We start from the raw sequence: 27,949 nt of genomic DNA, 5'->3' as shown, positions 1-27,949 counted from the left end.
TGGGCAGTCCAGTAGGGAGAGACAGAGGAGGAATGGGAGACAGAGTGGGGGGAAGACATTCTGGAAATAACGACGGGTTCGGGAATCGAACCCGGGTCGCCCGTGTCGCGGCTGAGCGCGCTATGTGGTTCGCCACTGGGGCGCCCCAACTAGTTAACAATCTTAACAAATTGCAGATGATTCTGACATCTGAGGTAATAACCCGGTTAAACGAGGAGATGGCTGATCCCATTCAATTCGATGTTGGCAGAACTGAACATGTTCACACTTGGCACCAATGTGCGTTCACATGCTACACAGCGATGTAATGAGCCTTCCTTCTTTTATAGTTTCCTTGATTTACACCAATAGCTAATATTTTTTACCTTGATCTGCTCCTTTTTTTGCTGTGGTGGACAGACAGACACACACACATTCAACCCCCAGGTTACAATACCCTCTTAATACATGGATATAATTGAAATACTTGAAAGTAGCTGAGGCACACACTCATGTCTGTGGTGCAGAATAAATCTTTCTAAATGACCAGTGTTTCAATAGACGGCGTTAGGAGTGTGCGCCAAGTCTTGCATGCAGCTCCCCGTCAGCAGGCTCTTCATTAATCCAGGTGCGTTTTCCCTAGCCTTGCTTAATTTATTTTTATTTTATTCATACTTTATTCAAACTCGGGAGTCATTGAGGGAGACCCTCATTTTCAATGGTGCTGCAGAGTTTACAAAGCATTACATGTAACAGGACACACAATCAATTTAAAACAATAGATCAATCATAAATCATACAATACATAGTCAGAAAAAATAAAAATAATAATACAGTTCATAAGCAAGTGCAATTAAAAGAATCGATTAAATGGTAAATGGCTGCATTTATATATCGCTTTTATCCAAATCGCTTTACAATTTGTTCCTTACATTTTACCCATTCACTCACACATTCACACACCGATGGCAGAGGCAACCATGCAAGGTGCCAACCTGCTCATCAGGAGCTATTAGGGGTTAAGTGTCTTGCTCAAGGACACGCTGCTCGGGAGGAGCGGGACCTCGAACCGGGAACCTCCGGATAACCAGACGACCGCTCTACCTACCGTGACCCGCATTGTGATACCTGTGTGTTTCTGTCCTTCCAGAGTACGGATGGAAAGACTCCCCTCCACATGACCGCCATCCACGGGAGGTTTTCTAGATCTCAAGCCATCATAGAGAACGGTGAGAAGTCGGTCTCGTTGACTCGTTGATTTGGTCAAAGAGGGAATATCCAAGCGTCGGGCTTCATTTGATGTTTATACAATACTGTACGAAAGTCTCCGGCCACTTGAGTCACAACAAGTAATCCTTGTTTCTCTTTTGTTGTATTAATGTTGATTTGTATTCATTTTAATGTTGTATAATGTTTTTCTGATGAAATAAACACTTATTGGGCCAGATAAATACTGTAGCTTTAAACTAGGGACAAACCGATTCCACTTTTTCAGTCTCGATACTGATACCTGGGCTTTGGGTATCAGCTGATAAGAGAGTACCTTTCAAGTTTCAAGTTTCAAGTTTCTTTAATAGTTGTCATACAGAAGTACAGAATACTTTCATACAAAATGCTTCTTACTGTTACGCTCCAGAGACTGTGCTAGACAAGATGGTATCAAATAACATAGTATAGCATGTAATTTAGAAGTAGAAAATGAGGTCAGTGTTCAGTATAGACATATGTACAATGTTCGATGCAGAATAGACATAACTGAGTTACCATATAATATACAATACTATGCAGTGTACTAATGTACAGTACTATATAGTGCAAAGCAGAAATGGGATGAGGTACAATTTAGGTACAATTTACAGTAAGGTGTACGAGTTGTAGTGCAATCCTTCATCAATAAATATAAAGTGTGGGGAGTGGGTGCTACAGTGTGTTTGTTTAAAGTGGGTGTGTGCTATAAAGTGTGTGGAGTGGGTGCTACAGTGTGTTTGTTTAAAGTGAGTGTGTGTGTGTGGATGTGTGTGCTATGTGCGTTTGATGGTTGTTGTTGTGTAGTGTTCATTGTTCGTTTAGCAGCCTGATGGCCTGGGGATAGAAGCTTCTTCTGAGTCTTTCTGTGCTCGCCTTGAGACTCCGGTATCGCTTGCCTGACCGCAGCAGTTCAAAGAGGCAGTTGTTCGGGTGACTGGAGTCTTTAATGATTCTCTTAGCCTTGCCCTTGCAACGCTTGTTGTAAATGTTCTGGAGGGTGGGGAGCCCCCCTCCAATTGTGCGTTCGGCTGAACGTGTCACTCTTTGTAGTCTGCTTCGGTCTTGTGCAGTGCTATTCCCAAACCAGGAGGTGATGTTGCCAGTCAGGATGCTCTCTATTGTACATGAGTAGAAGTTCTTAAGGATCTTCTGACTGACTTGGAACTTCCTTAGGCGCCTGAGGAAGTAGAGGCGTTGTCGTGCCTTCTTCACAACACTATCAATGTGTGTGGTCCATGTCAAGTCCTCGGATATGTAGGCTCCGAGGTACTTAAAGCTGTTGACTCTCTCAACCGGTGCCCCGTCGATGCTGAGGGGGCTGTAGTCCTTGACCCCCGACCTCCTGAAGTCTACAATCATCTCCTTTGTTTTGCTGACGTTCAGGGAGAGGCTGTTTTCCTGGCACCATCCCGCCAGGACCTTGACCTCTTCCAGGTAGGCCCTTTCGTCGTTGGCAGAGATCAGGCCCACCACCACTGTGTCGTCAGCAAATTTGATGATTGTATTGCTACTCCGCTGAGCCACACAGTCGTGTGTGTACAGGGAGTAGAGGAGGGGACTCAGAACACAGCCCTGGGGGGCCCCTATGTTGAGGGTGATGGATGAGGAGGTGCAGTTGCCTGCTCTCACCACCTGGGGTCTGCCTGTCAGGAAGTCCAAGACCCACTGGCAGAGGTCATAGTTCAAGCCCAGGTCCCTGAGCTTGGCTATGAGTATGGAGGGGACTATGGTATTGAATGCCGAGCTGTAGTCGATTAATAGCATTCTCACATAGTTCCCCTGCCTCTTGTCCAGGTGTGATGCTGCTGTGTGCAGCACATGGGCTATGGCGTCCTCCGTGGACCTGTTGGGGCGGTATGCAAATTGCAGGGGGTCCATGTTGATGGGGAGGGAGGAGCAGATGTAGCCCTTTACTAGCTTCTCAAAGCACTTTATGGCTATGGAGGTGAGAGCTACAGGGCGGTAGTCGTTGAGGCAAGCAGGCTTGGATTTTTTGGGTACAGGGATAATAGTGGACTTCTTCAGGCAGGTGGGGATGACAGCCTGTTCTAAGGACAGGTTAAATATGTCAGTGAATACCGGGGCCAGTTGGTCGGCACAGACTTTTAGGACGCGGCCGGGGATGCCGTCCGGACCTGCTGCCTTCCTGATATTCACTTTTTTAAAGGTCCGCCTCACCTCATGCTCTGTTACCCTGAACACTGAGTCTCCATCAGCAGCAGACCCCCCCCCCCCATTGCCGTGGCTTGTGGGCTGGTGTTATTACCAGCATCAAACCTTGCATAGAAGGTATTGAGGTCATTTGCTAAGGAGATGTCACTGTTCAGTTTGAGGGAGGCGCCTTTGTAGTCTGTCATCGTACCTATCCAATCCATTACTTTTAATGAACAGTATAGACTTGGACCGTCATTTTGGGGTCATTGGACCAAAATTATGTCTATTAGAGAGAGTTAACTTGTCAAAAATGCAGTAAATCGAGTCACTTTGCTTTGATTTCTTGCACGTTAGACGTCAGTTTGTTGGTATCAGATTTTAGAGGAAATTCTCTGATAGCGATATTCCATTTTAGCCCGGTATCAGACCGATATGACCAACACCAGTATTGGCACATCTCTACTTTAAAACAGATTTTCTCAGCTTGCCTATAAGACGTGTGCACAGTACTATCTACATGTTGAGGTGAATCCTCTTTAACAAGTTTCGAGTTTCTTTATTAGTTGTCATACAGAAGTACAGAATACTTTTATACAAAATGCTTCTTTCTGTTACGCTCCAGAGACTGCTAGGCAAAATAGATAAGTACAAACTAAGTATAGCAAGTATAAAATAGAAGTCAAGTACGTAGACAAAAGTGTTCAGTATATACATATCTACATACGTAGAAGTACCTGAGTTACAATACAATATACTATACAGTACAGAGCAGAAATGGGATGAGGTACAATTTAGGTACAATTTACAGTAAGGTGTAATGAGGTATGGGTTGTAGTGCAAATTCTTTACCAATAAAGATAGTGTGTTTAGGTGTTCTAAAGTGTGTAAAGTGAGTTGTTTGTTTAAAGTGAGTGTGTGGGTGTGTGTGCTGTGAGTGCATTTGATGGTTGTTACATAGTGTTATTGTCATTTAGCATTCTGATGGCCTGATGATAGAAGCTTCTTCTGAGTCTCTCTGTGCTTGCCATGAGACTCCGGTATCGCTTGCCTGACCGCAGCAGTTCAAAGAGGCAGTTGTTTGGGTGGCTGGAGTCTTTGATAATTCTCTTAGCCTTACCCATGCACCGCTTGTTGTAAATGTCCTGGAGAGTGGGAAGCCCCCCTCCAATTGTGCGTTCAGCTGAACGGGCCACTCTCTGTAGTCTGCTGTGGTCGTGTGCGGTGCTACTCCCAAACCAGGAGGTGATATTGCCAGTCAGGATGCTCTCTATTGTGCATGAGTAGAAGTTCTTAAGGATCTTCTGACTGACTTGGAACTTCCTTAGGCGCCTGAGGAAGTAGAGGTAAGTAACATTCCCTGCATGTATAGATTTGCGGGGGAAAGTGCTTCTGAGTGATTCGGTGGTTGACCGCTTGCTCGTCCCGTCTCTAGGTGCCGAGATAGACTGTGAAGATAAGAATGGAAACACGCCGCTGCACATCGCGGCCCGCTACGGACACGAGCTCCTCATCAATACCCTCATCACCAACGGAGCCGACACGGCTAAGTGAGTTACATACATTTACATGTAGTCATTTAGCTGACTCTTTTATCCAAAGCGACTTACAAGTTCTGTACGACAAGTCATCAGGAAGGGCACAACTCTTTTTTTTATTATCTTTTTTCGTTTTTCTCCCATCCCAATGTTAGTCGTTATGCCAATTCCCAATCTCCTTCCTGGTCGTTGCGCACTCTACCCCCTGACGTCGGTCTGGGAGGGCGGAGACTATCTCATGCTTCCTCCGACACATGTGTAGCCAGCACCACAGCCGGATTCGATCCCACTGGCTCTGTGGTGGTAGACAGACGCTTAGTCCGCTGCGCTACCCGGCCGCCGCTAGGAAGGGCACAACTCTATCAGCTGAGTAACAATGTTCATCAAAGTGTTGAGTGCTACAGTGTAGGTTAGTTTATTAGGACAAGTGCATGACAGTAAGGTTAGTTAGGGTTAGATTTTTTTTCTTTTCTTCAGATAATGGTTGAAGAAGTGCGTCTTTAGTCGACGGCGAAAGATAGGACGTGTGTTTCGGCTGTCCTAACTGGGGTGGGTAGTTCATTCCACCATTGTGGGGCAAGGACTGAGAAAAGGCAGGTTCTCCTTGATGACCCTCCCAGAGCTTGGATAGGAGTGGGTCTGAGACGGCCAGAAGATGCTCAGCATAGGGGTCTTGAGGGTGTGTAGTTAGAGACCATTGACCGGAGGTAGGCGGGAGCGGTTCCCTTTGCCGCACGGTATGCCAGGTCGAGGGCCTTGAAGCGGATTCGTGCAGCAATGGGGAGCCAGTGCAGGTCCCTAAGAAGTGGCGTGACATGGGCTGACTTCGGTAGGTTTGAGATCAGGCAAGCCGCTGCATTCTGAATGAGTTCACGCGTTCGCCGCGACCCGCCCGTTTCTTTTTAATTTCTTCTACTTTTGCCGGAGCTGGCAACACATTGATATACTTCTCCAAAAGCAGATGACCATATTGAATGTCATGTAACTGATATAGATATATATATGGCGCCCGCTGTCAACATGGCTTATGTTTAGCTGCAGTACTGCGGCGCGAGCGGCAATAAAGCAGGAGTTGTTGGCAGGACGATAACTCAAGTTTATTGTCTGGTTGCAGACGAGGGGTCCATGGAATGTTCCCGTTGCATTTGGCTGCCCTCAGTGGATTCTCCGACTGCTGCCGGAAGCTGCTGTCCTCAGGTGAGCAGATCTGGTTTGTTTGTTTGTTTATTCATTTACTAGGGCTGTCAAAGTGATTGCGTTAATAGCGTGTTAACGCAAAAGCGTATTAATGCTCATTCTTTTAATGCATAACGCACCTTAAAAAAAAAACAGTATATATACATTTTATTATATATATAAAAAAAATTATGAAAAGAAAATCTATGTTTATATATATATAAAACGAATTATATATATAATTCGTTTTATAAAGTCTTATATATATAAGAATTATATAATTAATTATATATATAATTCGTTTTATATATAAACATATTTTATTTTAATTAAACTTATTTTTTTCATACCAGTTCATATATCATTTTGGTGACGGAAATCTGGATTTCTGACATGCATTTCTTGTACCGGTATGTCTCTGTCTCTCTGTAGCCTGTGAGATTAACAAGGCAAGAGATGAGCTTGGACTCCATTCAGTTGGATTTGTGACACTGTTTTGATTCCGCATACTAGAAGGGGTTGTTTTTGTGACCCTTTATTTTCCCCATGTGAGGTTGGACACAATTGCATAGTGTGATTTGCTTTGGAAGTGCAAGGGATCAAGGGAATGATCTTTGAGTAATGGAATCTTTTTCTTACCAATGTACCTGTTGTACATTGTCTATTGTTGCGATGCATTGAGGTCCATTGTTTGGTTTTAATGCTTAAAAAAGCAGATGTTTTAGTGAACTTTCATAAGAGTAATGTTGGACACTACATTGTGTGAGTGTACTCATATTACTGAGTAATTGAGTAACATTTAGCAGTATGGCCATTTGTTGTTGCCTATTGGGCTTTGCATAAAGCAAGCATATATGTCCACTCCCATGTTGATAGGAGTATTAAACACTTGAAAAATAGCCCTTTATGGTACATTTTGAACAGATAAATAACTTGATTAATCGGTTAACTGTGGACAATCATGCAATTAATCGTGATTACATATTTTAATAGATTGGCAGCCCTAATATTTACACATATAAAACAGTTTACTTAAAAAATATGCAATATATTATTTGCAATGGAATGTGAAGGAGATTAGCCTAAAAACCCTCTGGAGACATGAAAAGTGGCATTCTCCAGGCAGGTAGAATACACAGTTTGTATCTACCAGTAAGTTTATACATAGTAAAAAAAACTGAGACATAGTTTAACATAACACTTGAGTGTATCCCATAAACACCCACCCATTACACAAGCGCAATGAGTCAGTCATAGTCATAAGACACACACACACACACACACACACACACACACACACACACACACACACACACACACACACACACACACACACACACACACACACACACACACACACACACACACACACACACACACACACACACACACACACACACACACACACACACACACACACACACACACACACACACACACACACACACACACACACACACACACACACACACACACACACACACACACACACACACACACACACACACACAGAGATATATATCAAGAACACCCATTCATAATACATGCAGTGTATCCCATAAACACCCATCCATTACACAAGCACAATGAGTCAGTCATAGTCATAAGACACACAGACATATCAAGAACACCCATTCATAATACATGCAGGTATACATTTAATTTTTTTTTACATTTAGTCATTTAGCTCAGGGGTTCCCAAACTTTTCAGGCCAGGGCCCAGAAAATAAGGCGTCAGAGAGCCGCGGCCCAATGCACATCGTCTGGCTTTTTTTTTCTTCTTTTTTTTGCCAGGCGACCGATTTTTTAAGCCAAATATCACTTCAATCCTATTAAGTTAGTTCAAGTTAGTTATTCATTTATATGTGCTATTTATGAGAGGGCTAACTTGTTGCAAAATAATAATGATAATAATAATAGCCTCATTAAAATACTATTGTTGCTTCGGTTGTTTTCAGCGTTTTATGTGCATAATCTGTTATTTAGTTTGAAATGTTCGTTGAAATAAGTAGATTTTTCGTTTTTGTTTATTTATTAAGTTAATATAAAACCATATAGTCACATTTTAGAATACAATAGAATAGAATTTTAGAATACAACTAGAAACACTGTCCTGGCCTGCTTCTAAGTTCAGTGGCCTGACAAAAAAAATAAAAAATAAAATAAAAAAAAGATTTTTTTTTATTTTTTTTATTTTTATTTTTTTTAAATCATCTCGCGGCCCACCCGTGGCTGCTCGCGGCCCACCTTTGGGTCGCGACCCCGACTTTGGGAACCACTTTTAGCTGACGCTTTTATCCAAAGCGACTTACAAGTTCTGTACGACAAGTCATCAGGAAGGGCACAACTCTCATCAGCTGAGTAACAATGTTTATCAAAGTGTTGAGTGCTACAGTGTAGGTTAGTTTATTAGGACAAGTGCATGACAGTAAGGTTAGTTAGGGTTAGATTTTTTTTTTTTTTTTTTTTTTTTCAAGATAATGGTTGAAGAAGTGCGTCTTTAGTCGACTGTGAAAGATTGGACGGGTTTAGGCTGTTCTAACTGGGGTGGGTAGTTCATTCCACCATTGTGGGGCAAGGACTGAGAATAGGCGGCTTCTCCTTGATGACCCTCCCGGAGCTCGGATAGGAGTAGGTCTGAGGTGGCCAGAAGATGCAGAGCGTAGGGGTCTTGAGGGTGTGTAGTTGGAGACCATTGACCGGAGGTAGGCGGGAGCGGTTCCCTTTGCCGCACGGTATGCTAGGTCGAGGGCCTTGAAGCGGATTCGTGCAGCAATGGGGAGCCAGTGCAGGTCCCTAAGAAGTGGGGTGACATGGGCCGACTTCGGTAGGTTTGAGATCAGGCGGGCCGCTGCCTTCTGAATGAGTTGAAGAGGCTTGGTGGCAGTGGCCGGGAGGCCAGCGAGCAGTGCGTTGCGGGAGATGACTGTTGATTGGATGAGGAGTTGGGTGGCTTCTTTTGTCAGGGAGGGGGCGGATCCTTCTGACGTTGCTCAGGAGGAATCTGCAGGTTCTGGTTGTGTATACGCAAACACTATCATTAGCAGATGAGAAGAGTATACACTCATGTGATATGGTACTCTTAGCAATAGGGCTGGGTATCGGCACCGATTACCGATTAGCTGAGTTTCCGTAGTAGTTCAGCAGAAACTCAGGAGGCGCACTAGAAAGGACGTTTAGTGAAAAGACAAGATGAGATAAGATGAGATATTCCTTTATTGATCCCCTTGGGGAAATTCGGGCATCATAGCAGCATGGGGGGGGGGGGGGGGGTACAGGTATGGGCAGGGTAATAGTAGGAAGACATAAAGATAGGCAATCAAATTGGATCTGAATATAAAAATATGAGACTATAATGAACAAAGGTGCAGATGAGGGTCTGTATGCCCATTTGGTTATATTATACATTACAATAAATATAGGCAATAACTAATTGTAATCTGAATATATACTATGAGTAAGAGTGAAAGTAAACTGTATACACAAGGTACCCTAACTGGCACGATATACGTTGTAGTCCATGCTTCACATATCCACTGGAAGAAAGGCAGAGATTAAAAGATTTAGATTCAAATGAAATTATTCAATATAGATTTTTCTTTTGAAATCTTTCCTTAGCATCTGTCTACACATTATACAAGATGTTGGTCATATATTTGACAGCAGGGTAGAGAAGAGGTAGAGTACAGTAGGTCTCGCATTTAGATTATAATTTATTGTCATCATACTGCACTACGTACAGTACAGTACAACGAAAATAAGTCTGGCATCCAACCAGTGCAAATGTAACAGTAAAGTGCAATAGTAATATACAATGTACAGGTGCTTAAACTGGGTATAAAATATATAAATTAGTACTAATGAGTATAGTGCTAATCAAATGTATGTACAGAGTTGTAGTATTAATATGTACAGTGATAACAGGTATTCATACTGGCCAGTAGCATAACTAGTAAGAGTAGGTAAGGGATATGTACGGATATAGTATCTACAGATATGTAAAAAGGATTATATGCAGGTATCATTTCAATAGTTTGACTATTCTGCCAGGTTCCCACAGTTATGAAAATCCTGGAAAACTTGAGAAAAAAAAATTTCCAGGCCTGGAAATGTTTTGGAAAATGATGAAATACCCATAAGGTTTTGGAATATACGTGGGACATTTAAAATTATGCTCAAGAATAATAATAATACTACATTTGAAATGATAAACAACATGGAGTCGTAAAGGTCAAAGTAGGTCAGAGAGACCATCGTGGTCGCTCTTTATTTTGCCCAATTCCAAACTCCAGTCGCAGTAAAGCTTTTATAGGAAGTTTTCAATGTCGTAGCCGTTCATTTAAAGGTTGTTCATTTAGGGCGGCTAGGTGGTGCAGTGGGCAAGGCGCTCACCACCTATGCAGGAGACGCTGGGCTCGAGCCCAGCTCTCCGCATTGCTATCAGCTTGGCTGGTCGTTCATACTAATACAATTGGCAGTATTAGGGGGTGGGAAGCTGATGGGTGGGGATCGGACGTTGTGGACAGCGACTCCTACAGGTCGGTTGGTGCGCCTGCGCAGCAGAATCAGGAAGCGACGGGGGCGGCGTGCCCTCCAAACGCAGACCCCCGACGCTGAGAGATCGTGCTGTGCAGGTGAAAAGATGCGACTGCTGCTTCCTCGAGTACCGGAGGGGACACGTGATGTAAGGCTTAGTCCACATTGCAGCCGGCTTGTGGGAGGCATGGCCTAACAGCGTTCGAGACAGGGGAGGGTAGAATTGGACGATACGAAATTGGGGATGGGAGAAAAATATAAAATGGGAGAAAAAAAAAGGTTGTTCATTTACTACAGTCATGGAAGTTTTGTACGAGGTCATTGAGAAGTCATGGAAAGGTTTTGGAATTGAATAAGTGTGGGAACCCGGATTTTCATACCTTTTTATTCTAAATCTGAGGCCTTTGTTGGATTTGTATTTATTAATTTGGAGGAACTTGTGTATTTTGATATCCAACAGGCCTTTTTGTGACATGGGGGAAGAAAATAAAACATAACATAGCTTGAGTGACTGATGGGTGACCTTATAGTATGAACTGTAGCGTTGTGTGGCTCATAAACCTCTCCTGTCACACAGGCTTTGATATAGACACCCCTGATGACTTTGGTAGGACCTGTTTACATGCCGCAGCAGCTGGGGGGTGAGTGGAGGACCTTTCTTTAAAGGAACACGCCAACATTATGGGAAACGTGCTTACCGTCTTCTCCAGAGTTGAGACAGGAAGATGGCTACCAATTTCCTCCCTGTGCGTTCAGTAGAAAGCTATCCCGCCGCAAGCTAGCTTAGTTTAGCACAAATTAATGGTAGCGGATACTCTCTAGCCTATCTTTTTTTTTTTTAAGATTCATTTTAGCATTTTTACAGCTTTATTCTGGTCAGACATGACCGACAGAGAGCAGAGGAGAGGAAGAACGGGAGAAGATATGGGCGGAGGACATGCGGCAAATCCGTCCGGGATCGGGAGACTAACCCGGGTGGACCGTGTAGGTCTGCAGCGCAGTAACGTGGTGCGCTCTAGCTCATCTTAAAACTCCTCAGGTCTGCAGCGCAGTAACGTGGTGCGCTCTAGCCCATCTTAAAACTCCTCAGGTCTGCAGCGCAGTAACGTGGTGCGCTCTAGCCCATCTTAAAACTCCTCAGGTCTGCAGCGCAGTAACGTGGTGCGCTCTAGCCCATCTTAAAACTCCTCAGGTCTGCAGCGCAGTAACGTGGTGCGCTCTAGCCCATCTTAAAACTCCTCGGGTCTGCAGCGCAGTAACGTGGTGCGCTCTAGCCCATCTTAAAACTCCTCAGGTCTGCAGCGCAGTAACGTGGTGCGCTCTAGCCCATCTTAAAACTCCTCAGGTCTGCAGCGCAGTAACGTGGTGCGCTCTAGCCCATCTTAAAACTCCTCAGGTCTGCAGCGCAGTAACGTGGTGCGCTCTAGCCCATCTTAAAACTCCTCAGGTCTGCAGCGCAGTAACGTGGTGCGCTCTAGCCCATCTTAAAACTCCTCAGGTCTGCAGCGCAGTAACGTGGTGCGCTCTAGCCCATCTTAAAACTCCTCAGGTCTGCAGCGCAGTAACGTGGTGCGCTCTAGCCCATCTTAAAACTCCTCAGGTCTGCAGCGCAGTAACGTGGTGCGCTCTAGCCCATCTTAAAACTCCTCAGGTCTGCAGCGCAGTAACGTGGTGCGCTCTAGCCCATCTTAAAACTCCTCAGGTCTGCAGCGCAGTAACGTGGTGCGCTCTAGCCCATCTTAAAACTCCTCAGGTCTGCAGCGCAGTAACGTGGTGCGCTCTAGCCCATCTTAAAACTCCTCAGGTCTGCAGCGCAGTAACGTGGTGCGCTCTAGCCCATCTTAAAACTCCTCAGGTCTGCAGCGCAGTAACGTGGTGCGCTCTAGCCCATCTTAAAACTCCTCAGGTCTGCAGCGCAGTAACGTGGTGCGCTCTAGCCCATCTTAAAACTCCTCAGGTCTGCAGCGCAGTAACGTGGTGCGCTCTAGCCCATCTTAAAACTCCTCAGGTCTGCAGCGCAGTAACGTGGTGCGCTCTAGCCCATCTTAAAACTCCTCAGGTCTGCAGCGCAGTAACGTGGTGCGCTCTAGCCCATCTTAAAACTCCTCAGGTCTGCAGCGCAGTAACGTGGTGCGCTCTAGCCCATCTTAAAACTCCTCAAGAGGTGTTTTTGGCGAACAGCTAGGCTAGCAGATCCGCTTCCATTCATTTGTGCTAAACTAAGCTAGTTTGCGGCGGGATCGTTTTCTACTGAATGCACAGGGAGGACATTTTCTTGTCTGACTCTGGAGAAATACGTAAGCGCATTTCCCATAATGTTGGCGTGTTCCTTTTTAAATTAAATGAAAGTATTATATTAATGCTTCATGTTCTTGAAGGGGGCGGTTCACCAGTTAATCTGTTAATTTATAATTCTCTCTAATCTCACAGAAATCTGGAATGTCTCAATCTTCTCCTCAATACGGGAGCAGACTTCAACAGAAAGGACAGCTTTGGCAGGTCTGTAGTCATAGTGTTCCTCTACTACCAATATGGCGCAATACCATAAACGCACCTCATCGTCCACGGTTGTATTTGAGTATCGGCTGTTATTTGATTAACCATCACCTGTTGTTTGCAGAGCAGAATGTCGCCGGCGATGAGTTTGTATCGCCCAGCTCTCCTTTTCAAATTTGAACAGTGAACTTAACTATAGTCTACCCATATAACTCTGTATGATAGCCATGCATACGTCCTGTATTATTGTACAATATTGTACAACCGTATACTGTATATATTTTCAACATCTGTGAATCTACCCGCATATATTCCTGTTTACATACCCGTATATACTATATTCTATATCTGTATATATATATCCCTTACCTACTATTACTAGTTATACCACTGGCCAGTATGGATTTACTGTACACAATAATATTGTAACACTGTCAGTTAATAGCATAAATAGTATTTATATACATTCCATTTTAATCACTTGTACAGTGTATATTGTTAATGCACGTTACTGTTGCCTTTGCACCAGGCATGCGTTCTTCATGGGACGGGGTTGCACTCCAGATAAGTACTCGTTATTTGCATATCAATAGCGCCGGTCGTCAGGTGTGTTAAATACGTTCTCAGATACATTCACACCTAACTTGTTGTGAATGACATGTGTTACATTCCATTCGTAGAGGCAATTAGGCACTGTCTTTAGTCTGTGCTCAAGCGAGGGGACATTAAATGCGCATTCGCGGGAGCGTGTGTGCACGTGGCGCCATTAGGTGCGTGCAACCCCAGATGATTTCAATAACGCACCACTGCTTTGCACTCTGCTTAGATGGCCACTTCTTTTCGTTGTACTGTACTGTATGAGGTTTCCCTCATTTACAGTGATGTCAGATTTACATACAGAGATAAGCAATCATAAATATATCATAGAAATCACAGCATATAAAATCGCAACAATAAGACGACAAGACGAGGGTAGAGAAAAGCAAGGATGACAAATCAATTAAAACACGTACAACTTGATGGACAAAGGTTGGAGATCAAGGTTTAAAACTCTGCAACAGAGGGGAGAACCTCAAGCTTTAAGGACTGTTGGAGTTCATTCAAACTCTGCAACAGAGGGGAGAATCTCAAGCTTTAAGGACTGTTGGAGTTCATTCAAACTCTGCAACAGAGGGGAGAATCTCCAGCGTTAAGGACTGTTGGAGTTCATTCAAACTCTGCAACAGAGGGGAGAATCTCCAGCTTTAAGGACTGTTGGAGTTCATTCAAACTCTGCAACAGAGGGGAGAACCTCAAGCTTTAAGGACTGTTGGAGTTCATTCAAACTCTGCAACAGAGGGGAGAATCTCCAGCTTTAAGGACTGTTAGAGTTCATTCCATGAGCTAGAGGCATCATAACAAAATGCAGATTTACCTGTTCAGAGCAAACTTGGGGGACTTCAACGACCAGTCAATCACTGGGACGGGTTAGATAGGTTCCAACATTCCAATAAAATAGCAAACACACAGGTAACTTCCAAATAAGTAATTTATTTAAGTACAGTGTATAAGCTTGCACAATAGTTTAACGTTTAACACAAAAACACACACAAAGTGGAACAGAGCAATCTCGTATTAGACAACAATGCGTCCGTTTCTAAGCTGGCCCAAAGCTTACACTGCAAAATAAACCCCCCCTTTTTTTCTTTTTTACCACCTGGTGGCGCTGAAGCATTGTCATCATGGCACGGCTCCACTATAACATTGTTTAGGGAAAGCCCAGGGGTCAAATCGCTCAGAAGGGGGTCCATTCAGATCCACCAAGAGAAGCGAGGAGATGCTTTGCTCATGCAACTTGTTGACATTTGAATCTTGATCTAATCTTAATTGTGTTTTCCCCCCAGGACTCCGCTGCATTATGCTGCTGCTAACTGTAACTACCAGTGTCTGTTTGCTCTGGTGGGCTCGGGGGCCAGCGTCAACGACCTGGACGAGAGTGGCTGCTCCCCCCTCCACTACGCCGCCGCCTCCGACACAGACGGAAAGTCAGTAACAACCAGGACTGTTTGACCCAATGAATGAATGAGGCGGTAGGGGAGGTTGGAAGGACGGGTTGTCTCTGCATGCAAGCTGAATTGACTAAAGCCGTATCCCCTCTTTTCTTGATCCTCCAATCACAACCTTTGTGTCATCTCTCTGACAGTTGTGATTGGAGGATCAGGAAAAGAGGGCGGCTCTTATACAGTGAAACGGAGGCACTGCAGCACCGGGGGAGGTGTCTGGTATGGCCGGGGGGAGGGTTGTGGAGAGACGTACTGTTCCACGGACAATCTCACTGACCCTGCTGACGTGTTGTTGTACAGGACCTGTAAGTCACTTTGGATAAAAGCGTCAGCTAAATGACCAAATGTAAATGTAAAATCTCCAATCAACCAATCTACAAGTAATGACTTCAAATAAAATAGCGTTTGATATCAACATTACTCCACCTCGTCACAAACCGCTAAAGAACCCTGCAGTACTTGACTTTGCGTGTTTAAAGGGAGAGGTCTGATTTTTGGCACCCTAGCCCTATGTGCTCCAATATCTTAAGCTCACACTGGCTGCTACAGTCATTGGTATAGACTAGAAAATGACCTATTTATGTAAGAAATAGGCCTAGGGTTTAAAAATTCTCAACCATCCCTTGTAATATTGTACAGACTTTAGTCGTGGCTAAAGCCTCTTTGTCGTTGCTCTAGGTGCCTGGAATACTTACTGCGAAACGATGCTAATCCAGGGATCCGGGACAATCAGGGCTACAATGCTGTGCACTATGCCTCTGCGTACGGACATCGCCTCTGTCTGGAGCTGGTGAGAACTACACCCTAGCTGTCAACTCCTGTGTATTTCAATTGGATGTCCAAAAGGAATGATGTGTTTCAATAGGACGTCCAAATGTAATGATGTGTTTCAATAGGATGTCTAAATTGAATGATGAGTTTCAATAGGACGTCCAAATGTAATGATGTGTTTCAATAGGTTGTCCAAATGTAATGTGTTTCAATAGGATGTCCAAATGTAATGATGTGTTTCAATAGGTTGTCCAAATGTAATGATGTGTTTCAATAGGTTGTCCAAATGTAATGATGTGTTTCAATAGGTTGTCCAAATGTAATGTGTTTCAATAGGATGTCCAAATGTAATGATGTGTTTCAATAGGTTGTCCAAATGTAATGTGTTTCAATAGGATGTCCAAATGTCATGCTGTGTTTCAATAGGATGTCCAAATGTAATGATGTGTTTCTCCGTTCATGCATTGCTTTACTTTAACCTTTCAGATTGCTAGTGAAACGCCTCTAGACGTGGTGAGTGTAATTTGTACTTTTTCTCTTTTTTGAGTGTCGTGTTATTTTTGTGTGTCACTCATTCGTCCATGTACTGTATATCTGAGGTTCTTGATGTTGAACACTAAGCTACTATAACTATATGACTAGAGTTTCTAACTGAATGTATCTTGTTCCTTCAGCTGATGGAAACCTCAGGGACAGACATCCTGAATGACTCTGATGTCAGAGCCCCTATAAGCCCCCTGCACCTTGCTGTGAGTAGCACCACTGTTATACATGTCTAATGGAGGCCTTGCACGGAATGTTTGTGTAGTTCTCTTTCTTCCAGTATGGCTGCCTGTAACATAGCAACCATTGTTTTGTACATGGCAATGGAAGAGAGAACGATTTATGAGGAATTTGGTGCCTTATTATTTATTCTTATTATTTATTCTTACCTATCCACATCTGTCTGTACATACCTGTATATTTTACACATCTGTAGATACTATATCTATATCTGTACATATCCCTTACCTACTCTTACTAGTTACGCTGCTGGCCAGTATGACTTACTACCATAGTGTCTCTATACCTACCGGTATATCTCTGTAAATGTTAACTCTGTACTGTACATATATCTGATTAGCACTATACTCAGTAGTACTAATTAATATATTTTATACCGAGTTTAATCACCTGCACATTGTATATTACTATTGCAATCCTCCATGTTGTGTTTCCAGGCGTACCACGGCCACCATCATGCCATGGAGGTGCTGGTGCAGTCCCTGCTGGACCTGGATGTCAGGAACGGCCAGGGGCGCACGCCTCTCGACCTGGCTGCCTTCAAGGGCCACGTGGAGTGTGTGGACGTCCTTATCAACCAGGGAGCCTCCATCCTGGTCAAGGACTACACCTTGAAGAGAACCCCCATCCATGCTGCAGGTACACTGCGCACCGGTGTTGTGTAACTGCTCTTTTTTTCTCTCTTGGTTCCCAATGTTTTTCTTTTTATCTTAAGGTTTGTGAAGCACTTTGTTACTTAACTGTACAGAAAGGTGTTCTATATTACCTGTGTTACTTAACTGTACAGAAAGGTGTCCTATATTACCTGTGTTACTTAACTGTACAGAAAGGTGTTCTATTAAGGTTTACTTACGCAGATGGGCCCAGCACTTTGTATACACACACACACACACACACACACACACACACACACACACACACACACACACACACACACACACACACACACACACACACACACACACACACACACACTCAAACTTCATTTTATAAATGTGATTCATCTCTGTAATTAAATTAAAGACTAACTGAATGGTATTTTTTATGAATTTCTTTTCAGCCACAAACGGTCATTCAGAATGTTTGCGTTTGCTCATCGGAAACGCTGATCTTCAAAGTGCGGTTGACATTCAGGATGGCAATGGACAGTAAGTACAGAGGATTTTAATACTTATGCCTAATTATTTTTACTCGGATGTCAAAGTGGTTGCAAAGGTTGCGCCAAGCCTGCCGAGCTCCCGCAAGCCTACTGGTGACACCTACGTGCAGCTGGAGCTCCCGCAAGCCTACTGGTGACACCTACGTGCAGCTGGAGCTCCTGCAAGCCTACTGGTGACACCTACGTGCAGCTGGAGCTCCCGCAAGCCTACTGGTGACACCTACGTGCAGCTGGAGCTCCCGCAAGCCTACTGGTGACACCTACGTGCAGCTGGAGCTCCCGCAAGCCTACTGGTGACACCTACGTGCAGCTGGAGCTCCCGCAAGCCTACTGGTGACACCTACGTGCAGCTGGAGCTCCCGCAAGCCTACTGGTGACGCCTACGTGCAGCTGGAGCTCCCGCAAGCCTACTGGTGACACCTATGTGCAGCTGGAGCTCCCGCAAGCCTACTGGTGACACCTATGTGCAGCTGGAGCTCCCGCAAGCCTACTGGTGACACCTATGTGCAGCTGGAGCTCCCGCAAGCCTACTGGTGACACCTATGTGCAGCTGGAGCTCCCGCAAGCCTACTGGTGACACCTACGTGCAGCTGGCCAAAAATGTAACTCCGACGCGAGCTAACTTGGACAGCGCAGAGCTGTGATTGGCCGCTGCCCTGGGCTGGGCTTCCGTATTTACCATTTATCATCTCGGGAGCTCTGTCGGAGCGTTCCATTATCGGTTGCGATTAACTACATTACAAACATGGACCAAATTGAAGGTCCATGGACCGGTCGCGTGTATCACTTCCGCAACGGATTTGATTTCCGGGGTTGGCCTGATTGGCCGCGACGGCCACGTGACACGCCGCGGCAGCGGCCGAGGCGGCAACGCCAGAGGCTGCTGTGTTTCACTGCCGCTTTCCCACTTCAACGCCACAGCAGCATTGTCGCGCCTAGCACAGTCTCCAACAGTAACAGTAAGAAGCATTAATGTTGCTGAATTAAAGAATGAATAAGTTAAACGTGTCAATTCAGCAGTCAAAGTGTACTGTATAAATCTAACTTCATTAGACGGCCGACGTACGGCTCTCTTGTCCATTAATGGATATATAATGGATATTTTATTTATCTGCCACGTGGTGTAATGGTTAGTCCTCATACCTCTCACACGGACGACCCGCGTTCGAATCCCCCCTTTTTCTTTTTTTTTGCGATGTAAATGCTTCAATCTGGTGCACTTTGAGAGCTATATAAAGAATGACATCCTCAATGCATGTAGATTTATAATATTTTAACTTAAAACTAGGCTACTTTTGCGTATACAGTCATTAATATTATATTCCAAAAAAAATAATATTAGACACGCAGGGTTTCGAACTCGGGTCGTCCGCTTGACAGGAATGAGCACTAACCATTACACCACTGTGCCAGACAAAATATATCCATTATATATCCATCAATGGACAAGAGACCCGTGTTTCTAAACAAGATTACAAACATCACAAAACAAACTGGTCAGACTACTGTTACTGTTAGAGACTGTGCTAGACGGCATAAGCGCGGCGCGATGTGAAAGGCGAAGTGAACTCCAGCGTCGCGCCACTGGTAACGCAGTGGGAAAAGTGATTAAACAGCTCTGCACTCAGAAGATGTGGCGCGACAATGCTGCTGCGGCGTTGAAGTGGGAAAGCGGCAGTGAAACACAGCAGCCTCTGGCGTTGCCGCCGCGGGGCGGGGCCGCGGCGTGTGACGTGGCCGTCGCGGCCAATCAGGCCAACCCCGGAAATCAAATCCGTTGCGGAAGTGATACACGCGGACCGGTCCAGGAAGTCCGAAAATACAGCCATTTGTACAACACAACGCAGCACAGCCACCTAGTGGTTTGGCGGTGTACTGCAACCCACAAGTGAAAGTGGAAGTATGTCAATCTAGCTCCTACGCGCAAACTGACTGATGTTGAGCATATCTCTGCCTTTACTGTCATCATGTATGTTGTTGTTGTTAGATGGTGCCTGATCATGTTTGTCTGTGTGTGTCCTCAGAACCCCTCTGATGCTGTCTGTGCTGAGTGGACATACAGACTGTGTGTATTCTCTGCTCAACAAGGGAGCTAACGTAGAAGCCAAAGACAAGTGGGGCAGGACGGCTCTGCACAGAGGAGTAAGGAGGACGTCTTGTTGTTTTTACACAGACACACACAGTAGGGTCGTCATATTCATGAAGAATAATTTCAGTATAAGTATTTCATATCTGCTTGGGTACACAATCGAATCCCTGTTCGTCATCTTGGACTGCATGGCGATGGGAAGTAGAATACATTATTATCACGCTGGAGCGAGCAGTGGCGACGTTAGCTCACTGGCTAGCGGCGTCACTGTTCATCCGCGGGGGTGTGAATACTAGGAAAGCTCCAGGCCCAGATGGGATAACAGGACGAATACTCAAGTCCTGTGCAAATCAGCTGGCCCCGGTGTTCACCACTATATTCAATCTATCCCTGGCCGAGTCAATGGTCCCTGCCTGCTTCAAGGTGTCCACTATAATCCCTGTACCAAAAAACTCCTCCCCAGCAGGCCTAAATTACTACAGACCGGTGGCACTCACCTCTGTGGTCACTGGTCATGAAATGCTTTGAGAGGCTGCAAGGACCACATCTGTGCCTCCCTCCCTAGTAACATGGACCCATTGCAGTTTGTATACAGGACAAACGGGTCCACTGACGACGCGGTCTCCCAAGTACTACGCAACACCCTAACTCACCTTGACAGTCAGAAGGGGGGCTATGTGAGATTGCTGTTCATTGACTAATATAGTTCAGCTTTCAACACCATAGTCCCCACCAGACTGGTTGACATGCTGATCGATCTGGGTCTGAGCTCTGCCCTGAGCGCCTGGATCCTGGACTTTCTGAGTGACAGGCCCAGGCGGTCAGGGTGGGGGGTCATACCTCCAGCACAATCACCCTGAGTATCGGGTCCCCCCAGGGCTGTGTTCTAAGCCCCCTGCTGTATTCACTGTACACACATGACTGTGTGGCCAGGTTCAGCTCCAACTCCATAGTGAAGTTTGCTGACGACACGGTGGTGGTGGGGCTGATCTCATCTCTAACAATGACGAGAAGGCCTACCGGGAGGAGGTTGATGAACTGGCACGCTGGTGCCGGGATAACGGCAGCCTACTCCTGAACATTGGTAAAACCAAGGAGCTGATCGTGGATTTTAGGAGAATACAGCAGGGGACACACACACCACTGTGGATAAATGGGGCTATCGTGGACAGGGTGAGCAGTTTCAAGTGCCTGGGAGTCCACAACACAGAGGACCTGACATGGACAACACACATAGATTCTGTGGTAAAAAAAAAGGCGAAACAGCGCCTCTATCACCTGAGACAGTTAAGGAAGTTCAGAGTATCTGGGAAGATACTCCACTCCTTCTATTCCGGGGCTGTAGAGAGCATTCTGACTGGAAACATCACTGCCTGGTTTGGAAACAGCACGGCACAGGACAGGAAGGCCCTCCAGAGAGTGGTGCGCTCAGCAGAGCGTACTACGGGTATTGCACTACCTTTTGGAAAGAATGGTAAAAAAAAAATATATATATATATATAATGGGCCTATATATTAATTTTTTTGCATTCGACTAAGAGGTTGGCAGATGACTACGGCTCCTTTCGATCGATTAGGGGTCAGCCCTACTGCAGGGTATGAAAAAGTCTTTACCAGTATTGCATTCATAATTCTCAATTTAAGGCCTTAAAAGGAATTAAAAAGTCTTACATTTAATTTGCACAGGTATTACATTTTTCGGGAGGCAGTCTGGCGAGTGCTTGTATGGAACGTGCAAGAATATAAATTGGTGCACAAGTGTAGCCGCCAGTTCAGTGTCACACAGGGTTTATTTTATTTTTTGCTAGTATGGTCATGAAATTGATATACAATTTTACTCAACTGGTATTAAAAAGGTCTTAAATGTAACTTCTTGAAACCTGCAGATACCCTGTTATCACACTGAAACTGGAATTTCAAACTGATATCGTCTGACCACTAGCTGTTGATCTTGGCGCTATAGACCACAGTAGTAGGAAAGCGGTTCCTTAAGATTGTGTATCACATGTTTTTTTCCGCACGTCACGAGCCAGAGGACGGTGTAGAACACAAAAAGAGTGCACTTGGAGGCGTGTCAACATGCCCCTGTGCTTCAACTTGATTGGTCTATGCGATCTTCCTTGAAATATAACAAGCTAACTGCCTGTCAATCAAAGGAGGTCGGATTAAAACTTTGCCAATACCGAAAGTGAAACATAACACAGATGGGATGTAAAAATTGTGAGAGCAAAGAAAATGGACTTTGCAAAGATTATGAGGTAGATTTATTCAGCTTTTAGAATTATTAGATTACTAATTACTATTAGAACAACAGAAAACTGTCTATTTTGGTGGACATTTTTATATAAACAAAAGCGAGGTGTTTACAAGAAACGTTGTTGGATACCTTTTAAATATCCGCTTTTTACCCTCAATTTCATTCATGATAAAAAAAAAACAACAACAATACAATTATAAATATACATACGGTATATATACATATATATATATTTTTTTATTGTATAATTGATTGTATGTTCTGGGCCCCTTTGGTTTTGGGTCGGGTGGTCACGGGGTGGGGGGGGGCCCTGGTTCGGGGCCTCGGCGTGTCGTGGTGTTAAAGAGGCATGATGCTTTGACTCGCTGGGGCGCCGGACTCGGGGTCCTCGAGGGTTGGGGATTGTGACTGCTGTGGATGGTGATGGAGGGGGCTTGGGATGATCACTGTACAGTCTGTCTCAATTATTGTCTTGTCATGTTGTGTTAATTTATTGTCCTGGGATGTATTTTTATGTATTATTATTATTGTATTGTTATATGTTTTGTTTCATGTTGAAAAAAAAAAGTTATTTAAAAAAATAAAAATAATCCATATATTATGCAGCCCTAACACACAGGCAGTCAAACACATACATACTGTAAGCACAACTGTTCCCTCTGTACGACAGTTGAAGGGGGTCATTCAAAAGGAGTACAAACACATGGATTGTCCTCATCCACTCGTCATCAACTCTGAAAGAAGTCATCATTACTCTTGTGTGTATTCTCCATGTATTCTAACGCCACCGCCCTCCCCTCCCCTCCCCCTGCCCTCCTCAGGCGGTGACGGGCCACGAGGAGTGTGTGGAGGCCCTGCTGCAGCACAGCGCCAGCTTCCTGGGGCGGGACTGTAAAGGCCGCACCCCGGTCCACCTGTCGGCGGCGTGCGGACACATCGGGGTGCTGGGCGGCCTGCTGCACGCTGCCCAATCGGTGGAGACGCTCCCCGTCCTGACAGACGGCCAGGGCTACACGCCTCTGCACTGGGCCTGCTACAACGGTACAGAGACCAGGGGTTCAGGGGACGTGTGTCTGGAATGGACAACACTTATTTAAAAGAACACGCCAACATTTTGCGAAATTAGCTTATCGTCTTCTCCAGAGAGAGACAAGAACATGGATACCAGTTTCCTCTCTGTGCGTTCAGTAGAGTAGAGCTATCTGGCTGCACGTTAGCCTAGCTTAGCACAATGAATGGAAGCAGACAGTGGTAGAGGTGTTAGTTGGACAATGCCTAGGCTAACCGGCACTGTCCAATTCCATTATAAGCTAGGCTAACGTGCAGCCAGATAGCTTTCTACTGAACGCACAGAGTGGAAACTGGTATCTATCTACTTGTCTCTCTCTGGAGAAGACAGTAAGCTAATTTCCCAAGATTTCGGCCTGTTCCTTTAACACATTGAGTGCCAGCGACGAGATTTATCGTTAGTTCATGCCGACCGTTGAGTGCCAACGATGATAAATCTCGTTTTTTTTTATTAGCGATTTGAATTCATATTTCATCAATCTAGTTTCACGTTAGTGCTGCAAACTCTCTCTGAGCTCCATTGGGAAAATACCGCCCCTATCGTCTCCCTGTGGTACTGCACCCCTTTGGAATGGATTCAAACGGGGGGGGGGGGGGGGGGGGAATCCAGCTTCCTCATTTTACTTCTTGGGCAAGCTACCCGAGAGGATCAGATTCATTTCCGAGCCCCAAAACAGCATGGAATACATATTTCCAGTATCCAGCGTTGGATCAATAAACGCGATCGATATTTGGAATGGCGATCAGGAATTGGAATAATCTTTTTGGAGAACATCTGATCTGAGGTAAGGAATCTATTTTACCAGTCTTAGGATAATCAGAACTTTTTTCACAGAGATATCAACGTGTGCCCTGTGTGTGTGTGTGTGCGATCAGGAAATAAGAGATTCGATTTTAAGCCTGCTTATATAGCGTGCATAAGTACACATATACTATCGATAATCTAGCGTTTATTTGAAAACGATTCATAAATAGGCCGAAAAATTACAATGTTTTTTGTGTATTCCAGAATATTCCAGTAAAGGACGTTTATCACAGAATCTTTATATTTTCCTGAAACTTTCAAAAAACGAGTTTTTCAAAATGGTATAAAACGGAAATGAACCGATTATTTAAAAAAAATATATCCGTTTCGACAATGTTGACTGCAAACAAGTCATTGATAAGCGACGGCCAGATTAGACGCATAATTTAAGACATAGTTTATGCTTTTGCAAATATGAGAGCTCTATCATTGAAGTGGACGCTGGCATACCCCTTTAGCGCCCCGCATGGCTGGCACTGAAAGTGTTAATAGTTAGATGGATCCACTTTTCGTCTTTGGCTTCACCACCAGGTTGCAATCAACAAGACGACAACATACAGGCACAAAAAACATTGTCCCAAAGCAGCCCAATACATAGACAAAAGAGAAACAACAACAACAACACAAACGCAGACAGAACTTTAGGCACCTGACCTAACCAGTACCATGGTTGAAATGAAAGAATTAATCTGCAATGGATGAAAGATGTCTTAAATCAGTTTTTTGGGGGGCTAGGGGAACTCTATAGCGCCTTCCAGATGGAAGCTTGTCAAACTCACCATGCAAAGGATCAGATGATATGCAAAATATTACTGAAATATATTCATTCAAACCTTTATTTATTCTTGAAAAGGACAATTGAGGCGGCGGCTGGGTGGCGCAGCGGACACTGTGCTCGTCACCAACGCAAGAGACACCGGGTTCGACTCTGGCTGTCGGCGTTGCCTCTGGCTTGGGCCGGCCGTCATACTGACTCAATTGGCAGAGTTAGCGGGTGGAAGTCGATGGGTGGTAATCTGGACGTTGTGGACAGCGACTCCCACAGGTCGGTTGGGGACGCCTGCGCAGCAGAGACAGGAAATGGCGGGGGTAGTGTGAGCCTCCCACACGTTACACCTCGCCAACGAGAGTCCACGCTGGCAGGTGAAAAGATGTGACAGGCTGCCTCCTCGTGTACCGGAGGGGACACGTGATGCAAGGCTTCTATCCTCCCTACAACCGGCCAGTGGGGGGCATATGCGAGCAACGTTCAAGACAGGGGAGGAAAGAATTGGCACAGTGGAATTGGGATGGGAGAAAAATAGAAAAAAGGAGAAAAAGTGGAAAAAAAAAAAAAGGACAAGTGAGGTCACCCTCATTTTCAATGTTGTCGAGACTTAGACATTTCAATGCATAATTTTTTTTTGTACAATATAATGATAATAATCTATAGCACCTTTCACACATGGACCGCAGCCCAAAGTCCCCCACAGCAAATAGCATAAAATTAACATAGGCATAAAATGTGTATACAGTTGACAAGAATAAAAACAATGCATAAAGTGCAGACATAAGAATAGGTATAAAAAACAATAAAGTAGTGCAACGTAGAACGTGCATACATAGGAATAGGCATAAAATAAGTACAGTGTTGCTCGAAGGCATGTGAACCCCCCGGAACAGCCAGTCCCTCAAACACCCGACACATCAATCCCCACCACATCCCCATTCAAGACACACACCCCCGATAAAGCATGTCATGATCCACGGAGAACGCAGCGAACGCCACCCTCCCACCCCCAAACTCCATGGAGGAGTGACGGGTCGCGTGTATGCCTTCTACAACAGAACTTCTTTTCCGCATTCGAGTTTTGCGCTCTGATTGGCCAGGTCATGTGACATGTGCGCCAATCGTGGGACAGCAAGTTCTGCGCCTATTTCCGGGTCTAACAGCCTGCAAACTACCTGGTGTTCTATCGCCATGCTCTAAGACAAACTCTAACCTTAACCAACTTCGAAAGAGCGCCTAAGCTTAACCAGTGTAGAAACTTGCGGTCCCACGATTGGGCGTATATGTCACATGACCAGAAATGACCTGGCCAATCAGAGACGCGGAAACAAAGTTCTGTTGTAGAAGGCATTCAGGCTGACGGGGTCACGCGCCCCAGGACCTGCAGCCATGCCAATATATATATATGCAATGTTTTATCTAAAGTACCTTGTTGTTCGCACAGTTGTTTGGATTTTCAAACTGTGTTTGTGTTCAATTCAGTCTATAATCCCAACGAGCAATTAATTTGGATGTATAAAATATACAGTTATCAATAATACAAGAAGCCGACAGACTTAATCACTCGATAATGATGGATAGCAAATCAGTAAATGATTATCAGATTTGATCCCGACAGCCTATTAAATGGCGCGATGGCTAAGGGAAAGAATTTATGTTTGCATCCGTTAGTCTTAATCCTTGGCAATCTGATCCAGGGACCGGATGGGAGAATTAATCGATTAAAAGAATGCAGTGGATGGTCCAAGTCACTGACCTGAGATCATGCTTCGTCTCTTCCAGGTCACGATACGTGTGTGGAGGTGCTGCTGGAGCAGGAGGTTTTCCACAAGGCCGAGGGCAACTCCTTCAGCCCCCTGCACTGTGCCGTGTAAGAGCCCCGCCGCCCTGCGTGTGAACGGCCGCCAAATAATGTTTTTTGGTGCACCGAGCCACCGGTCTTATTGGTGTTTATTTTTTGACGGTTTTGTCTCTCTCTTCAGTATCCATGACAACGAAGGTGCCGCCGAGATGTTGATAGACACTCTGGGTCCTGCCATTGTCAACGCCACCGACACTAAACACCGGTAAGCACACAGACATTTCTATTTATTGTTATTTAGGGTTGCATTGTGCAAATGGTACAACAGGGTATCTGCGGGGTATTAAAAAGTCTTAAAGTATTCAATTGAACTTGTTGAAACCTGCAGATACCGTGTACAAGTTAGATGATGGACTGTAGGTTCAGGGCATCATTATTAACCCCTTAACACTTTCAGTGCCGTTCACGTAGATCTACGGTTCTGTCGTCCGATCGTTGAGTGCCGGAAACGTAGATCTACGTTTCTGTCACGGTATTTATTTTATTATCTATATCCATTCATAATTCAGCGGGGCACCTTTTGCATACTGTTCTGAGTGTGTCTAAGCTGGCAGACGGTATTATACAGCTCTCTAACGCCTTCGGCCAGTAATGCACCCGGTTAGACCAGGGTTAGTTTATTTTCTATACCGAGCTGCGGCGTGGGGGCGGGTCCTAAACACCTCGGCAAAACACACGCTTATAGGGATGGCTTGGACAACTGACCCCGCCCGCCCGTTGAAGAGCAATGCCCAATAACGTCGGAGGCACGATCGCTGTGGATAACTGGAATCGCGATGAGATTATTGGATTCTTTTTTTTTCATTACTTCAGAGACCACGTAAGGACACTATATATGAAAGCTTGCGTTGATCTGATATTTATTTCTACTGCGATTGAAGCTATATGTGTTTATGTGTCTGGCTGTTCTGCCGTTGGGATGCAGGGGGGGGGGGGGCGCACCGGTCTAAACCACATTGCATGCGTGCACGACAAAGGATAATAGTGACAACGTGTTTATTGAATTACACAAAAACGCTGTTTTCGTGTATTTTCCCTGGAATTGCTCAGAAGCGGCCGGACTATGTTCATATTCAAAACGGTATCAAACGGAAATGTACGGATAAAAAAATAATCTGTTTCTTGCACGTTGACCAGAAGTAGCTCAATGAGACTCGAGGGCGTTATTAGACCCATAGCGATACTATAAAATATAGGTTTAGTTCTACAAACTACAACTAT

The 27,949-nt window shown here is 44.8% G+C and overlaps 1 protein-coding gene across 1 annotated transcript in view; it reads left to right on the top strand.

Annotated features, from left to right (window-relative positions):
• Window positions 1–27,949, top strand: part of ankrd28b (ankyrin repeat domain 28b) — a 53,484-nt gene that overhangs the window by 9,145 nt on the left and 16,390 nt on the right. The window contains exons 5-19 of the mRNA XM_084336442.1: window positions 1,130–1,208; window positions 4,814–4,928; window positions 6,031–6,113; window positions 11,206–11,269; window positions 13,059–13,127; window positions 15,008–15,148; window positions 15,845–15,956; window positions 16,424–16,450; window positions 16,612–16,686; window positions 17,158–17,359; window positions 17,781–17,868; window positions 19,904–20,021; window positions 23,047–23,266; window positions 26,650–26,737; window positions 26,850–26,933. Coding sequence (XP_084192568.1) covers window positions 1,130–1,208; window positions 4,814–4,928; window positions 6,031–6,113; window positions 11,206–11,269; window positions 13,059–13,127; window positions 15,008–15,148; window positions 15,845–15,956; window positions 16,424–16,450; window positions 16,612–16,686; window positions 17,158–17,359; window positions 17,781–17,868; window positions 19,904–20,021; window positions 23,047–23,266; window positions 26,650–26,737; window positions 26,850–26,933 — 1,565 coding nt within the window. The remainder of the gene's footprint in view (window positions 1–1,129; window positions 1,209–4,813; window positions 4,929–6,030; window positions 6,114–11,205; window positions 11,270–13,058; window positions 13,128–15,007; window positions 15,149–15,844; window positions 15,957–16,423; window positions 16,451–16,611; window positions 16,687–17,157; window positions 17,360–17,780; window positions 17,869–19,903; window positions 20,022–23,046; window positions 23,267–26,649; window positions 26,738–26,849; window positions 26,934–27,949) is intronic.

The sequence above is a fragment of the Notolepis coatsorum genome, assembly GCF_963971535.1.
Source record: "Notolepis coatsorum genome assembly, chromosome: 19".
Taxonomy (NCBI): Eukaryota; Metazoa; Chordata; class Actinopteri; order Aulopiformes; family Paralepididae; genus Notolepis; species Notolepis coatsorum.
The sequence above is the reverse complement of the archived record's forward strand: the minus strand, read 5'-3'. Positions and strand labels throughout refer to the sequence as shown.